The sequence below is a fragment of the Chaetodon trifascialis genome, chromosome 12 (genome assembly GCF_039877785.1).
Source record: "Chaetodon trifascialis isolate fChaTrf1 chromosome 12, fChaTrf1.hap1, whole genome shotgun sequence".
Classification (NCBI taxonomy): Eukaryota; Metazoa; Chordata; class Actinopteri; order Chaetodontiformes; family Chaetodontidae; genus Chaetodon; species Chaetodon trifascialis.
Genome location: NC_092067.1, coordinates 18972970 through 18991661, shown reverse-complemented (window position 1 = coordinate 18991661; position 18692 = coordinate 18972970). Strand labels below are relative to the sequence as shown.

The window sequence follows — 18692 nt, the reverse complement described above, 5'->3', positions numbered from 1 at the left end:
CTGGTCTCTGTCTCTGTTGCTCTCTCTCTCTCTCACACACATACAGTACACACACATATGCATACTTAATCTTTATCAGACAGAAGACCCCCAAGACACACATACCCATATAACTGTATGTCAAGGGAAAAAACTTCTCGTCTAATGTGATATATTCAGCATTTTTCATGAGCCACTCTTTTTTCCTATTAACCCATAATGGAGTAAGGATCACAGCTTAATCTATCCCACTGGTGCGCACACACACATACGCACATACAGTCATATTTTCATCACGTTTGGGGACGCTGCATAAACTTAGATTAATTTCTTGGAGATTTACCTTAACTATTACCATAACCCCTCCTTCCCAAACCCTAACCTAAACCTCACCTTTCCCTAACCTTAACCCAAGTCTTTACCCTAAACGTGAAGGATTTATGGTATATATATGTGATATGCATTACCTGACTTATGGGGACTCGCATTATGTCCCCATAAGGAAGGCGCACGACAGGAGTCCCCACAATGTGACTGGTTAAACATCCGCACACACTCAGAGTGGATTCCAGCCACCCCGGGCAGATCCACAATGGCAGCCAGAGCTCAGCACAGGAGCACAGCAGAGAACAGTATTGATTCATCCACAGAAAGTCACCTTCCCCCTCGCCCCACCCCGGCCGGTGCCTCGGGGCCCCGGGTCATTCCACTCAGCCAATTTGTATGGCTGTTGTTATTATTAGTGTTTCTCCGGCACGGTGCTTTGGTCTCAGGGCATGGACACACCGCTTTATGATGCCGCGCCTAATAAACATCATTGTGATTTTCCCAGGCTAGTAATTAAGTGTGGGGCTAATTTGTCATAGTTAGTTAGAGCGTGGCGCAGTGCCGGGAGAGGGCTGTCTGGGAGGGGTACGGTGGCTGAGAAGGCCAGGAGTTTAATACACACTATTCGTTTCTAGCCACTGCTGCATAATTATGTCGGTGCTGGCTTGGAGCATGGCAGAGGGCCATCGCAGATCAAGGTGGGCCAGAGGTTTTACTATTCAGAATCTGACTTAAACAATTTTGTGCACATGACGCTATCAAGGTTTGGCATACACAGTGTGGGCGTTTGACAGCCAGTGACAATATTCAATTATTTTAAAACCAAGAATTCCTGGCAGGACTTAAGCCGTTGAATCTAATCATTTGTGTTTAAAAAAACAGCACCTGTTGTCTGTTAAACCAAATTAAACTAAACCTGTTCACAACCAACAAATAAAAGAAATGTATCTGAACAAATTTGCTGAAAAAGCAGCTTCAGAGCATCTGCAGTTCAGTTAAGAACATTTAAAAATGCTCTTGTTTGTTGTTGCCTATTGTCTTTATAATTGTTTCTCTCGACATGTCAGCACATCTCGAAGAATGTGTGTGAATGTGTATTTGTTAAAGCAACAATTGCTGTTTTGATAAATACACAATAACATATTCACTCCTACTTAGAGTCAAATGTGAAAAAAAAAAAAAAATAGTGAAGCAGGAGACAAAGATTAGATCTAGCGTTCAGCTCATTTACTTTTTATAGATGTTTTAGTAACAGAGCAATAAGCCTCAAGAGGAAAACAAGCATAACTCATATAACTGAGATCATTTTTAATCATTTTGGGGCTGGAAAATTAGACGCTATAATGTGGACACAGTTGTAGTGCCAGTGCTTGTAAAAGAAAAAATGGTAATTAATGGGGGCAGTGATAACAGTGTTGTGGTGCAGGCATTGTCAGATGCTACAAGATCATTTCATTCTCATTTTCTCAGCAAAGACAGCCACAAGAAGCGGTCTTTATGGAGTAACTCACATTTCAAAATAATAGCATTTACTGCAGTATATTGTGACAAAAGTTAGATGTACAATTGCTTGTCAAAGTCAAGGAGTCTACCATGTAAAATGAAAAGAGATAAAACTGCAGATGTGAATGTCAGTCAACACCATTGCTTGCCTCAGTGGGTTTTTTGATATTAGCAAATTAAATATTCATCACAAAATTAAGGAACATTGGAGATAAGCCTTGAGCTCATAAAAGCATATGTTTCCAATTCTGCATTGGGTTCCTATTCATTTCAAAATCTATTTAAATATATTTTGTATTATATTTAAAACCTTCCTTTATGCATTTCTGATCCTCGGGTCTGGTAACCACACACTGTCCAACTGCAGGTCAAAGGGGGAATCGTGCTTTTACTGTATAAGCTCCAACAAAGGTCACGATCTTTCCCTGGGATTAACCACAGAAAGTTGAACAATGCTGTCGTCACGATGAGTAAGTTGTGTATTGCAAGACTGCCGATTCTGGTGGAAAACAAATGAAATAATTGTCAGCAAACATATGTTCAGACATTTTTATGACCTGCCAGTTACATTCATTTCCTCATTATATTAAAACAAAACGTAATTCAATCAGCATCACATTTCCTTTAAAACACATTTGCTGTTCACTGTATATAAATGTAATTTCTAGAAGACAAGTTAAAAGTATGATATACTACAGGCAACAGATGGCAAAGAAGAGTGAGGATAAGGTTTGCTGTAATGGGTAACATCCCTGAGCATTCTGCACCGACACCTTCAGGTTTATCACTGAATCATCATTTTCATTAATCTTTCATTACTACACCTTCTTCTGCACACCATTAACTCCAAACTTTCAGTGTGTATGGTGTAGGAAGCTGCATGCAAGGCAAGCACATTCTCCAATCAATTTAGATTTTGATGAAGTCTCAGATTCTGCGTGGTGTTGGCATATCCATGTCGTCTGCACCGTTTACTGGAGGAAGTCGACGACAGATGCAGATTATAAAGATAATGACGGCTAACGCCGAGATAATCAGTGTCATGAAAAATTACATACTCATCAAGAGCTATATACTCGTTATGCGCAAGCTTGATTGTGTGCTTTCATTCACTTTTGCTATGATAAACCCATTCACCCTGAAGTTACATGTAGTTCAGCGCATTTGCACGCAGGTAAGTGCTCTCACAACAACTTCGATTTCGTTGACGGATGTTTGGATGTTGTAACTTCCACATCTGCCCTCAGGTGAGTGAAACAAATGAAAATGATCTGGACACTTGCAGTCAATGCCAAGTTTGTGAGGAGCACTCCTTTCGCCAGCTCCTCCCACTTTATTCCATATCATCATGCAGATCCGAGATTAGTTTTACCCACCGGCTTTTCATCTACAAAAGACTGTCTGATTAGACTCTCTCAAGTTACTGCAAGAATGATCCGATGCGTCGCTGCAACTGAGAACCCGATCTGTCTCTGATTGCTTACTGTGACATACACAATTACCCAGCTGCTTCCTGTGATTAAAGCAACTCTCCTGTTTCTAGGCCATTCTTTCCTTCTCCTCCTTTGACTCTTTCTGCATTCATCCACCTGTCCACCCCCTCTCGCCACTTATTTCCAAGACTGCATTATGAAATCCAGCTATTACCTCTGAAATCCTCCTGTCCATACGCTGTACACACACATACACAAAAGTCTTTCAAATGAGCTAAATGTAACCACACACAAACAGATATTACACACTGTATAATGTCTCAGCTTCCTTTCTAATGCATATTTGTTGCAATCTACAGTCTTAACACACATGGTGTGTAGCAACTGCATACCTACACACGTGCACACACACGCACAGTGAAAACAAAAAAGCTGAGCTAACTCAAATTTTCTGGGCAACTTTATTTAAGAAATTTTTCAATTTTGAGTTTTAAACTTCAGCTTTTCAAGTATTTAACAAAACTATGAAAAGTTTGTCAGACTTTTTAAGGTGGCATGGTGGAACGGTGGAAACACTGTCACCTCACAGCTAGAAGGTCCCGGTTCGATTCCCGCTGTGGGCGCTGGTGGCGTGTCCTCCACCATGCCTTCGGTGCCTGCTGCTTGAGGAAAAAGGGCCTTTCTGTGTGGAGTTTGCATGTTCTCCCTGTGTTCACCTGGGGTATCCTCCATAAAAATACCCCCACTAAAAACATGCAACAAGATCACCACCTGACCAATGGTGACGGCAAAGGAACTGGTCCCCGGGCGCCGATCGGCTGGCAGCCCACCGCTCCTGGTCTGCCGCGGAGGAAAGAATGACCAAGGATGGGTTAAAAGCAGAGAAAGAATTTCACATATGCAAGGCGTGTGCAGTTTCCCCCCCTAACTCTGCATGTTGTGTATTCGAAAGTACATGATGTTACTATCAGGCTTCATGTAATTTTAGTCAGAAAAATGTTTTCTGGAGACTTTTAATACAGTACATTCTCTAAATGATCTTGCTTATTACCATACCTGAGATGATCTGTGGCCAGACCAGTCTCTACTACATACAATGAAATGTAATACATATCAGGGAACACGCAGGTTTTTTTTAAAGAATTTTAATCTTTTTAGTCTTAAAGAGGTGTTGGCTCATCTGTGTGGTGGTGCTGTCAGTGGTTAGAGAAGACAATATGGCCCTGTTCTGATGACAAAGATGGCAAAATGAGCAAAGCAGTTAGCTAAACCACAGCTGGAGTCCACCTGATAGTTAGTTGAAGCAAATAAGTTAGTTGGGATGATCACTGAAATTGTTTTCAGCTTAATCATTGAGGCAAAGACTTCCAAATTCAAGCTTTTACAGCGTATGTCTGCATCTCTTCTTCGGCACTCTCTTTATCCTCTGCCCACATTTGTCACCTGATTTACCCTCTTTTTCATTCTGTCACCCACTTCTTTGCTCTTTCGATCCCCTCCTCACTCAATCATCTTCTTATATTGTGCTTCTCATTTTCTCTGTTCTTTCACCCTCTTCTGTCTTTTGTCACTTCATCTGTCTCTGTCCTGATCCTCTCCTGCTCTCCACATTCATAACACCCCCCTCTCTCTATTTACCTCTCAGGCTTACTCCCTCATTTCACTTCTGTTCACTTAACCTTCCTCATCCTCATCCAGCTGCTACTTGTCCTCCAGCTGCCTCTGGCTCTTTTCTCTCCTTCCTGACCCGGTCACCTACTGGGAAGGCACCCATTGTTCCCTTGAGCAAGGCAGCAATTACACCTCTTGTCTGATGTTTGGGAGAATACGCTTGTATAGTGATTATGAAGGCATGTGGGAAGGTACAGCTCACGGGAGGTTGCGTTTTCTCCTGTGTCCGCCTGCTGTTGATGGCCTTCAGAGTTTCTACTCAGTGTTAAAAAGAAAAAGCCCCTTCTGGTGGACGTGAGACTCCCCGTCCTAAAGCCCGCTGTAAATGTACAAGTCTGCCAGATAACGCCAGTGCCACGTTCCTGGTGCCGACTTCAAGAACTGCAAATGCACACATAATTTCCCCCGACGCTTTTTCTCTTTCTCCAAATATGAGGGGATTTACTCCAGGCCATGACACTCCCCTGCTGTTAATCCGTATTCTTTATAATTCTTCACACAGAGTCTCAGTGCATGTGTGTGTGTGTGCGTGTGTGTGTGTCTGTGTGTGTGTTTTATAAAGATTGATGCTCATGCATACATCAGATGAGCTTCACTGTGTGAATCACGAAATATTAAAAAGGTTATGCCTGACAGGAAATTATCACAGGCCTTAGCTTTTCTATGCCGCTCATGCATGTGTACAGTTTGTGTGTGTGTGTGTGTGTGTGTGTGTGTGTGTGTGTGTGTGTGTGTGTGTGTGTGTGTGTGTGTGTGTGTGTGCCCAAAACAGCCCATCATAGGCACAACAAATCATATACTAACCTCACTGACACAAAGCATTGACCAAAAAGGCCATCTGCATTTTAATGACTAAGTCTAATTTATCTATGGCTAACGTACATTATAACAGGAGACACTTGATATTCCTCACAACACAGAGGAATTCGCATGGCTGTCTCATTTCTGCTGATGGCGATGCTATGCTAATGGTGTTAGAATTTCCTGTGCTCCTTTCCAAACAACCCATCACAGAGAGGTTTAGGTAGATGTTTCTAAGGAAGCATAAGTGCCAAAGTATTTGTGTGTATGCATACTGTATCACTGCAGCATGCAAGCTGTCCTTTTCTGATAAATGCTCTTGTTTAAAAAGCAGCATAATACATTGCAGAGAATGAGATCAAATTCTTCCATCTACAGGTCACACAAATCTAACAGTGGGTTTCACAGTGATGTGCATCTGATGAAGAGAGTCTAGTAATCATTGCTACAATAGTAACTGCAACTGCAGAAAAAGTGTAAATTGTGGAAATAAAGCAGTTTCTGCGATAGACTGGGACAGCAGTCTGTGTACTGAGCAGGTTTAGCTGTACAGCAAAGCCCAGTCTGTTACCACTACATTTGAGCAAGTGTGTGTGTGTGTGTGTGTGTGTGTGTGTGTGTGTGTGTGTGTGTGTGAGTATGGATACATCACATGGCTTTGTCCTGTTTTATTCACTAGTCTGGTTGATTTCCCACCAAATGGTAGAGTTCAAAACAGCAACTGTGCAGAGACAAGCCAGCTGCCCTAAAGGAGGTCAGACACAGGGGAGTGAAGAAGCAGAATTATTTCTCCAGCTGAAAGAGTTGGAAGAAGTTGTGCAATGTAGGATTTGCTATATAAAATTAAGCTCATCACTGCTCTTTGCAGAGGCCCATGCTGCCGCACCACACTGTGGTGAGACTGAGTCTCAAGGCTTAATAGTATTAAAATAATCTTTATTTATAAAGCAACTTCACAGATTTGTGCTAAGATTTAGATTGAAGTTTCTACCTTGTCGAGCAACTTACACAGTGAACAATCACTATCTTCAACTTGGTTAACTCGGCATCTGGCCCAGGGATGAAGTTAAGATGATTTGTTTAGCTAACACTGGCACCTCCAGAAAAAACTTCAATCCTATTTCCTTCAAACAAGCTAATATATCTTGCAGTGGAGTAAGACTGTCCTCAATTACGAAATCAGTGGGTTTCAAGAATTATTTATAAATCAGTCTTTTGATTCTATTTGAAACAATTCATTGAAATCAATTAATTTCAAAATTTACAATAGTAGTAACTGAGACTATGTGAAAAATCTGTATGCATGAATCATTGTCCTGCATCCTCACCAGGAACAGCAAGTCTTATATACATTTTAATCTTCATTTCAGTGACACATCCTTTGAAATGAGCTCCTAGCTGAGGTGTGAAAATGTGAAGCAAGACTGTATGTTGTGTAAAATACTCACAAAGCACAAATGCAAATGTGGAGAACGAGTTTTCCTCAACAACACTATGAGCTGTATCATTAGAGATGCAGGGATAAGAAGTGAATGGAGATGATTCAAGAATTTAAACATACAAACAGTAGTCTACCAAGAAAACTGCGACACTACATCTGGTTAAAAGAGGTACAGTAGCCAGGAATATGAACAAACTGACCAACAAGCACTGAGTATTTGACAGGGATACAAAAACAAATCTGCAGCATGCGCAGGAAGTGTCGAGCATGTACAGGAAGTAGCGTGGGTTGAGTCAAGTGATCTCAACAGCAAGCACTTACTGTAATAGCTTGAACATCTACAGAAAGCCTTGAGGGAAAATCATGTAAGTCACCCTCCCACACTGTTTAAAGAAGGCTACACTTGGCCTTAATACTTGAGGGATTTTGAAGAACAGTTTAAGGTTGAAATGCACAAAAGCTGAGAAGGTGAGGTGTTCAACTGGAGCTGGGCCAGATGCACAACGCACCAGTGAAGACCTCCAGTAAGTTCAAACGATTTGTTCATTCAAATATTTGCTAGCATCAATTATGCGGCACCTGTAGTGGTGGAATGTAAATAAGAACATTTAGTACTACTCCGTAGACCAACGTCTAAACATAATAACAGTGTATCTGTTATTCCACTACATCTACTTGACAGCTTTAATTGCAAACTACTTTCCTGACCATGATTTTAAATGTAAAACATAGGAAGAGCTTATAAAATATGAATGTTTTTCTATTAAACTAACTAGCAGCGTTTAAACGACCTAAAATTGGCAACACACTGACAATTTCCAACATTAAAGGCAGACTGGCTCAACCTCCTCTTGGATGCATGCTGAAGATCTATCAAGCGACACTAAGATTAGAAAATACAGGCAAAGAGCAGAGACTGCTCATTATGCCTTTCAGTAATAATATCCAAATCATGCAATGTATCACTCGTAAAGGTGTGTGTCTGCATAATGAATACATGTCGCTGATAATGCTTTTCTACTTTTACTGAAGTTACATTTTGAATGCAGGACTTTTACTTGTAATGGCGTATTTTTTAACCATGGAATTAAGCAAAGGATCTGACACCACAACTGGAGAGAAAAAGAGAAACCGTACTGTGAAATATTCACAAATACTTTGAAATACAAACCACATGGGCAGGATTGCACACTGTACAATTACAACCAGCTATGTAATCAATAACCTCCATCAAATAGCACAGGAATGACACTGACCAAACTCTAGTTGCTGTCAAGGTGATATTGATAAAATACATCATCAGGCTGCTTATCACTGGCTGATGGCCAGGAATCTGCCTCTTCCCTTGAGCATTTTAAATAGCTGCAGCTGGGTGTATTAGTGATGAAATGGGCCTTGTGCACAGCTTGGGGACCTGCCATGACTATGTGCTAAACTGGGCATCCTAATGAAATAAAAAGGCTGCATGTAACATTGAGTTACCTGTAAAGGCTAGAGTTGTCCCCAGTGACACAGAATAATGCATTTAATGTGTTTTGGCTGTGTGAGAAAATGTATTTGTCCCAGACTCCCACAGCAACACGAGGATGGAGGGAAGGAGAGAAAGAAGAGAGGAGAACAAAGAAGAAAGAAAAAACAAACACGTTTGGAAAAGAAAACAGGAGAGAGAGAAGGAGGAGGAAAAACAGCCAGTCGAAAAAGGGGAAAGAGAATAGTCAGGGGAGGGCAGGAGAGGGAGGTGGTAGAAAACAGAAAACACAGTGTTTGCAAATAACAAATTAAAAGCATAAGCGTTCTACACACCAAACCATATCCCTGAGGAAATATGGGTCTTTCAGCATAAAAACCATATTCAGAGCAAGTAGGTAGGTAGAGACAACCTCTCCTTGGCCTATTGCCATCATTTAAAGCAGCAGTTAAGGATGTAAAAATAAAAATATTAACTGTAATGTCATTCTGAGATGCTGTAGGCCTGTCTTCCTCTACCAACTGCACCACAGGCTACACATGACCACCATGGTAAAGATTGTGTGCTTAACTAACTATGCATACTATCAATTTGAAAAAAGTAACCATTGGCAGGAATCAGTATTGCATCATCAATTTGTATGCAAGGAAATCAAAACAAAGCAGAGACCCTTGCATAAAACAGTACTTCACAGCGCTACAAGTGGTCAAAAAAGTCACAGGGTACCTTTAAAAATATGCAATGATCGATCCACCGGTCCGTGGTCTGTAATATTCTGAGATCCACGAAAAAAAATTAATTTTCCCGCAGGGCTGATGAGTCATGAAATCAAATATGAAACACTCTTGAGAAATGGTTGTGCTGGTCCTGCCAAAAATAATGAGGTGTTCCCTGGCTCATGGCCAAACTTCCATCAATTTTCACCAAAATCTGTTTAGGATTTCAGTTATTCTGCGAGCATATGGGACCCAAATGATGGAGAGGTAGCAATGCATTTATGAACCAAACTAGAGTGTGATTATATAAATCCCATCAAAGCATGTATGTGATCTCTTTCATGTACTTACAGATGAGTCATACATTGATGTACATATACTGACATCTCACTATAGAATACAGAGCTAATACAGCTAATCAAAGATCAAAGTTACTGATAATTAATTAATGTGTAATTTAATAAATAGCTTATCAAACTGTTATCTCAGCTTTCAATTCAATTCGGCACCACACATAGACGTCTGTGATAACAGGGCTATAAGAAAGGTGTGACAGTCCTGGAAAAGATAATAAACTCGTAAAAGTAACAAGCTATGAGAAAATAGACTTAACGTACCTTCAATAGTACTGAACATGTAATGGAAAGGATCAAAAATCAATCTTTTCAAGATTGGAGTTTTGCTGTAAAAGCAACACAACATAGAAGTATCTCTAAATATCAAGTAAAATTAGAAAAATAATTACTTACCACCCTGATCAGTGCTGACTGTAATGATGGCCACCTGGCGAGGGAAAGAGCTCTTGTTGGACACACCATTGAGGGACTCAATCTCAAAGGTGTAGTTGGCGTGTGCTGAGAAGTCCATGACAGTGACAGTGGCGTTGGTCAGGCCTAACGGTCGCGGTAGGAAACGGAGATCCTCCTCACAGAGCTGGCACTGGTCGGGCTCGGGGCCACAGCGTTTGCACTGGACGTTGTAGGTGAGATCGCGGCGGCCCCCGGTGTCGCTGGGTGGCGACCACTCCAGCATCAGACAGGTGTCGTTGAGATTAAACATCAAGTTGCGGGGAGGAGATGGAGGGCCTGTCGGTAAAAGAAAAAAATAAATAGGATCATTTCTTGGCTTAGGAAATGCACAGTCCTGTTTGCTTGTTGGTCTTGATATTGAACCAGACAGCAAAGCTTTATTTGATGATTGAGGGTCAAGGTCTTCAGGAATTCAGAAATGCAAAATGGTGCTCAAACGTGTCTTCTGTGGTAATCAATAAAATGTTAAAATGGATTCTAAAGGCAGCAGGGGTAATGTTGGCCCACCCTCGAATTTATTTTTTTCATTGCTTCTGCTTTCCCATGCTGTCAAAGTCCTCACATGCACAATTCTGACATCACCATATCTGGCCAATGATCTTTCAACGTGCATTCCTTGAGCTAGTCGGCCACTGGAAACCGCTCTTTAAATGTCAATGAAATTCTGTCATCCTGTCTTTCAGACTTACTGTTGCCACCTTTTTTCCAGTGTCTAAATCTCTATCAGCCACCAGCTGGCTTTACTCCACCACCACAAGCATCTCGATCCTGTCCTATCTCCTGTCTTCATATGGGTCCACGCTCAATGAAGATGCTTCACATCGATGGAGTCTAATCTCCAAAGTCTTTTACACACTTCCAATTGATCTGTCCTTCTTAAACAGTGGGTGATTTGTGTTTTTTGTGCAAAAGGTTGCATATGTCAGAATACTTCTGAACCAATAAAAGGAGGGTGGAGACAGGCAAAATTAAAAAAAGCAAAACCAAAAAACTAATAAAATTCACTGACATTGAGCATTGAGAGGGATTTCAGGACATTTCATTTCACCAGAGCCGTCCTTTAGAGTATCCAAGCCTCCAGTATTACTATGCAGGAGTGAAGCTACAATAACACATATACTAAGAAAAGCACAGGACCCAAAATTGACCCTTGAGGTACACCACAGTTAAGACTGAATTCTACATGCACTGCACAAGTATTAATATAGTCTATTAATCTATATTTAGAGAATCCCTCCAAAAGTAACAACTGTATTTCACACATGTACATTTTAGTATAAAATTGTTAGGGTTGAATAACTTCTATTACTGCTGTACCACACAACCTTACTTCGTTGAGGTATTTTTGTGCTCCCTGGATGAATGTGTTTGTGTGTCAGGGTAAGTATTGTGCTATAGGAGGCAGCCAGCTGTCAACAGGGTGGAGTTAAAAGACCTGAGGGATTTGAACACTCCCGTCCTGCCAAGCTCACTGTCTGCCTAGACAATGGGATATTTCCCTCTCCTTCACCATCCCTCCATCCCTCTGCCTCCCTACCTTTGCTAAAAATCCCTGCAGACAGGAAAGCTCCTCCTACTCCTCCTCCACTTCTGTCAGCGTATGTCCATTCTCTCTCTCTTTATCTCCTTCTGCCTCTATCGGCCATTATCTCACCTCCTCTATTCTCTCCATCGAGGAGAATCCACCCACCTCCCCTCCTGCAGAGCAACCCCACTGCCATCAATCAGCTTCTATTCTCCTCGAGGGGGAGATTGGTATCAGAACCCTCCTTCCTTTCTCTCTTCACTGTCTTCTCCATCCAGCCCTTACACTGTCTCTTATCTGTCCTCCTGTGACATCCTCTCCTCTCTTTCTTGCTCTCTACCTTTGTCTTCCTCTCAGACCCTCAGTCTTTAATCTCCATTTCTTTCTTTTTTTTTAGTTTTACTTAGACATCAAGCAAATAGTTTATGCTTTAGCCTACAAGCTCCTGATTAAAATGTAGTACGTGAGTAAACACAGAACTCACAGCTTGTTAGAATAGACATGGTAGTCCCCTTAGCTTGCTGGGTTGTAACACTCTCACAACCCTTTATACACAGTGTGTGCTTGTACAGAGAGCAAAAGTGACCTTTGAATGTACTTTTGCCTGAAAGATTTAGTTCAACCACTAACATAACTGTTGAAGAGCCCTTGGACAAGGCACTAAAATCTCTAAAATTCAATGTTAAATCAAAGCCCCTATTCAGAGTAGAGTTGTCGCTTTTGCTGGTGTTGTATATTACATGCACTGATAATTTAGATGCTATCAGCCTGATTGATGCTGTAATGTCTTGATCCTTCAGAGGTAAGATGAAGCAAGGACACAGTTTTCTTTGTCTGTTTGATCAGGTGATCATGGTGATATCCATTGGTTAAAATGTTAAGCCTTTTCACCTGTAGTACCTTGCCTGAAACAGATGAAGGGGCTGTGCTATGGGGGCTTGCTGTTGCCCTTTTTATGCAGGTTTATATCTATAAGCACATTATCTCGTGGAAATGGTACATTGATGATGTCTGTTTTTCTTGTTTTGGATCAGAGGCACAGCTACAAGCTTCCAATGTCTTTTTGAATGGCATTAACCCTAAGATCAAGCTGTCTTTAAATAACAGCAAGCAGAGCATACATCTTTCCGATCTTATGATCTTAAAGATAATAAAGGGACTTAGATCTGCATACATCTATATTTAGGATAATACAGGCCAGGAGCTTCCATCCCATGTTGCTTGAAGAAACTATTTACAATGAGTGCAAAGAGAATTTGTGATGGGAAATTGAGTTTCTGTCCATACCAATAAAAAGGAGTGGGGAAATACTACCCTTCTGAAAGCATACAGTAGACCAGGGGTCCTCAGCTACATTTGTTCAAGGGCCAGAATTTCTCCAAGCTGAGACTGTGAGACTGGGACATTCAAACAAAAAAACAAAACAAAAACAAAAAAACCCATTTATTTAGGCCTAATTAGCCTCATCATTGTTTCGTATTTTCACTTTCTTACAAAATTAATGTTATTTTTATTAGCCTCTATCAGTGTGATCTGTCTCCCAAAAAACATGGAAAATCCACAGTGATAACTACATACTTAACTAGAAAATGCTCTCAGACCTGCACCAAGGAGGCAGTCAGTTCTCAATACAAAACCCACAGTTCAACCACCAATGAATGCGTCCTTATCTCAACTAAAAATTCTTCAGGATCCCAGGAAGCAAATACCAAAATACTCAGTTTCTCTGACAAATCTGAAGTTACCTCTCATAGTCTAGCCAGTGAGATGCTGTCGGCTAGAGGGGATGTCCAGCCTGGGAGGCAAGCAGTTTGATAGTGGATTTATGGAGTAGAGAGCATGGAGTGGAGAATAACCCAATTCTGTAGAATAGGTCAACAATGAATTATAAACTTTTTGGCTTGCTGCAGGGAGTTGGAGAGATAATCTACAATCACTGTCAGTATGGTCTGGGCATCTTCTACGGGAGAGTAATGTTACATGTGTGCATTTTCTTGATTCATTAGCATTTTGCGGGCCAGATGGTAAACTTTGGAGGGACAAATGTGGCCCACAGACTGCCAGTTGACCATTATTGCACTAGAGCCAAACATCTGGACAGAGGAATAAAGAAATGCTCCCAAACAAACAAGAGATAGAGAGGTATTTATCACAACATACAGAACAGAAGCAGAAAACTTTAAGTAGATTATAAATAGGAGTTAGGGTATTATTGAGAGTGACGGTATACTCATCAGATCCTCCCTAAACCACCACTGATCCATTTTAGGAGATGCTGTCCTACAAGACAAACTGCTACACATCCATCTTAAGCCTAACAGCGAACAAACATAGTTGGGTCCAAAACTCATTATGGACAAAGACATTTATGAATTTTACATATCAGAAGAAGTGTAATATTAGGGGTTCGGTTGAAGACACTGTCAGGTAGACTAACAAAGATTCAGCAAACCTGGTTTGGATGCAAAGAAAAAGCCACAAGCAACTTCAGCTGAAATGCAGGCTTCTGCAAAAAAGTGCAATGGCTGTTTCAAGATGCATAATAGGGAGGTACTTGAACAAAAATGGGCTGTGCGGTCGAGTTGCCAGAAAAATGCTGTTCCTGTGCCAACGCCGCAAAACAGCGAGCTTGCGATACGCCAAACAGCACCTAGACAAGCCTCAAAACTTCAGGAACAAACTCATTTGGAGTGATGAGTGCAAGAATTTACTTTATGGTCACAATCACAAACACTATGTTTGGAGAGGAGTCAACAAGGCCTATGATAAAAGTACACCATTCCCGCTGTGCAGCATGGAGGTGGATCGCTGATGTAATTGGAGTGTGTGAGCCGCAGCAGCACAGGGAATTTTGTCAGAACTGATGGAAAGATGAATGCGGCATCTTATCAGAAAATACTGGAGAACAATTTGCATTTATCAGCCCGAAAGCTGCGCATGGGACGCACTTGGACTTTCCAACATGACAGTGATCCAAAATACAATGCCAAGTCAGCCTTTCAGTGGTCACAGCAGACAAAAAGTGAAGGACATGGAGCAGCCATCACAGTCTCCTGACCTGAATACTACTGAGCCACTTTGGGATGATCTCAAATGTGCCATTCACGTAAGACAACCCAAGAATTTAAAGGACCTGGAGGCTTTTTGCCAAGAAGAATGAGCAGTTTCACCACCTGAGAAAAGTTCAATTTGAATTCCATTAAAAACAAAAGAAATGTTTCGACTAATCACTCTTTTTTCAAGAATGGTACACATCTTCCAAATTCTGCATTCACTATGTTGCTCTTTAATTCAGCTTTGATGAATATTGTGGGCCCAGTCATGTGATGCACTGGAGTTTTTAGAAGTCTGTGCCCTCTCTAGGCTACACCACCATGTCTAAGTGGAAGATTCCTATTGGTGGAATACTACTATAAAAGGGCCTATTATTTCATGAGGTCTGTTTGACACGTTGGACTTTGTTTAAAGGTCTAACATGACCATGCGGTGACAGTAAAGGCATTTTAATTGTTAAAGTGAGTGTCTAGTAAGACTGTTGTTGCACCAGAAAGCCTGTATAAAAGGATGGATTTCTATGAGCAAAAGCAAGCCGTTCTTGCATCATCTGAGTCCAAATTTAGAGATGAAAACTTTACATGAAGAGCCAGGCCTTTCTGAAGATTTCCTCTTCAAAATGGCATCCAGGAGGCAACTGTAAACCCACAGCTTCTCCACAATGACTTGGCTTTGTCTTGCTGTAAAAGACAAATACACTCTACCACCCTGAAGAGCTCTTAGATGTGGCCCGCGTCTATCTCAGTGACAGCTAAATGGCTTTTTAATTAAAGGAGAATTAGTCCGGTTAAACTGTAATTTAATGCAAATATGAAGTCGTAATGACAGTCACTGAATCATCAATGAAGACGAGGCAGCTGAACAAAAGCCATGCAATTCATCCAGAGACTCTCTAATGTACAGTGTCACACCAGATCGGTCCTGGAGACAAGGCTGGATTTACAGCCGCAGCAAATTCTAAGGGGCCACTGGAGAGACCACAGCTCTAGAGACGAAGCAATAACTTACCCGGACTGTCAGGCAAACACAAGTATAGAAATCTCACATGAATTCCCATTTAACATAGTTACAGTGACTCTGATCACATCAGAAAGGATGACTTAAAGCTCTGTGCATCCACGTGATTTTGTGTCAAATGAGTAAACCCTGCTTGCTGGTATACTCACGTGTACAAGCCATAGTTGGAGGATCTTTCTCAGCCCTGAAGAAGCCCTTCTCACAGTGGCAGAAAGCAGCCCCTTCTCCATAGCTGAAACTGTGTGGAGGGCACTTTGAGCACTTGATGTTTCCAGCATACGCCTTGTAGAAGCCTGGGTGGCATGCTGGGGGTGACAGAAAGACAATATGACAGGATATAAGAGAAAAGCTGGATTCGATTGCAGCCATACCTGTGACGTGAATCAACAAGAGGCAGTTACCTGGTGTCTCTCAATAATCAGCATGAATTAATCATTATCAGTTATGCTAACTATGTCTTGTATTCATCAGAAATTCATAACTCATACTTCTGACAGATTCATGAAAATCAGGTTTACTTTCAAATATGGAAATTGATGCAGCGAGCTTCATTAAAATATAATGAGACCATCTGCTCTGGTTTTGGAAACTTTGACTGTAAGTATTTAAAAAGTATCATTTTGATCTTCACAGACACAAAGAGCACATATTCATGACTCCTTTCAATGCAATTTTTTTTAAAGAATTCATTTTCTCAACTGGAATAAAAACACGGGAAGCACATAAATCAACTCATACTTTTCAGGGTTAATCCTGAGGATACTGATAACGGCTAATTTCTATTTATTGCAGGTGTGTAACTCTTAATTAATGATTAAAGCTGAAAGTAATGACAGAAAGGCTGTACATGTAAATACACAAAGTATTACACCTGTCTGAGGGTGTTTTTAGAGGCAGTTGTGAAGGAGTGTTTTACCTTTATTGTATTCCATGTATTGTTATGTATCAAAACCAAATATTCCAACTTTGTTTAGGAACAGTATTTTAAATCAATAGATGAGTTTCATTAGCACAGAGAGCATAAGTAGATCAGAGTTTTGTTTTTTTCATGTCTTTGAAGGCTTCAATAGAAAAGACATCACGGTATCAGAGAAATCTGAAACACTGCAGAGTTAGAAAGAAACCGCAATGCTAACATATTTCATTTAAATTAAATTAGGCAACGCAAATATGCACATTTAGTGGCACCTGCAAACTTTCAGTTAATATCCCCACTAACTGCATAGTGAAATAGGCCCTTTTCTCAAAAGACGCTGCCCCATGTCACAGAAGGAAAAGCACAAGTGTACATGATTAAATGAATGAAGACTTAATAGCTGGCTTCCTGGGACACTTAACAGAACAGTTGATGTTATTTGTAACACCTGTGCTTTTCCTGCTATGACAAATTTGTTGTGAAATGAAATAAATAAAAAAAACAAAACATGAAGATGTAAGTATGATATTAAAAATACAATCTGATCTGGGAAGATCGGTGTGAATCAAACAATCTGCACACGGTCCTGCAGGGAGACCTAATCTGTGAAGGGAAAACACCTGTGCATGTGTACCATGGGTATGTTACTGATACAAAACGCATTGAAATGGGAAGATGGGACCTACATTTACAGCATGTAAATGTATGGTGCGTCTCATTCTGCACCAGACTATTCACATTAAGAGAGAGAGAGCATGTAACCTGAGATAAAGTGTGATCAAGTCTCAGTACGAGTTTTAAGTCCACAGCATCATTCAACCAGCATTATTCATGTCTCACAGGCATGAATGAAGACAAGAATATATAGCAACAGCGGTGTTGTAGCAAAGAAGACATACTGGCCTGGCTGAGGCAAGTAAGAGTAAGAAAAATACCTCTCTGACCATTTTTTCTTTACAACTGAACGCAGCCCAGATCATTTCCAAAAGGCCTTTTTCATGGAGGACATTCTGACGTGTCACAGGAGCAAAAGCACAGGTGTAAATAAAATTAATGAATAGCTACATTTCAGGCTTCTGGAAACTGCTCTTCATGCTGGCTCACTGCCACGCCATCGGGACTTAGTGGCACACGAATGGAACGAAGCCATTGTTAATGTTACAGTATGACAGGTCAAAATGTCCTCTGTGGGAAAGATCTGTTCAAAATATCATCAAACGCAGTCTCTGCACTGAGCAGACAAATGATGTCTGCCAGTCAAGTATGAAAGCACAGTAAACAAAACCTTGTTAAAAGACAGTAAGAAACCACAAAAGTTGCTTTTTTTTCATTGATTTTTACAATGAATGTCTAAAGCTGTTGCTCCGTCTACTTTTTCGTGACACAGGCAGGGATTTTAAACATCTTGGTTTGCTGCATGGAAAATGTTGCCAAAATGAGTCTGTATTTATTCTAATCCAGCGCTAAATGCTGAACTTATTCCAGAAGCCCGATGTGTGGAAGTGTGTAATGAATGGAAAAAAAATGAATTTTTCTGTATTAAATATCACAGGATGAACAGAAAACGTTGGCTGAGAATGCATGCCTTTTGAGTTCACCGCCATAGCATGAAAATGTGAAATGCCTCCTTTCCTATGCTTAAGGACATAGGAAAGGAAGCACTGAAACTCCCTTCTTCTCCGCACTTTTTCAAAAGTAAATTGAAGTAAGTGCCTGCTCCAGTGTGGGTTTGATTGATAAATTATGACTTGTTTAAAATGCTTCAGTGTGGAACATAAATAGACTCGGGCATAAACATAACACATAACAACATAACAGCTTCTCTCTTTAAGAAAGCTAAGAAAATGGACTACAAGTCTACGAGAGTTTACACAAATTTGGACATTAGGGACACACTGAAACAGCCTTTTCATGGCATTTTCTCAGCCTCCAAAGTACTTTGGTGTCAAAGAGATGTGCAAAAGTCTCCTGCCTGGTAAGATTTCCATTGCTGCCGGTTGTCACCAAGCACATCGATTTAACAAGGTAACAC

General features: G+C 40.8%; 1 protein-coding gene across 1 annotated transcript in view; it reads right to left on the bottom strand.

Moving 5' to 3' along the window:
- epha3 (eph receptor A3) overlaps positions 1-18692 on the bottom strand; it is a 445799-nt gene that overhangs the window by 58568 nt on the left and 368539 nt on the right. The window contains exons 4-5 of the mRNA XM_070976190.1: positions 15894-16049; positions 10089-10424 (exon numbers count right to left, since the gene is read on the bottom strand). Coding sequence (XP_070832291.1) covers positions 10089-10424; positions 15894-16049 — 492 coding nt within the window. The remainder of the gene's footprint in view (positions 1-10088; positions 10425-15893; positions 16050-18692) is intronic.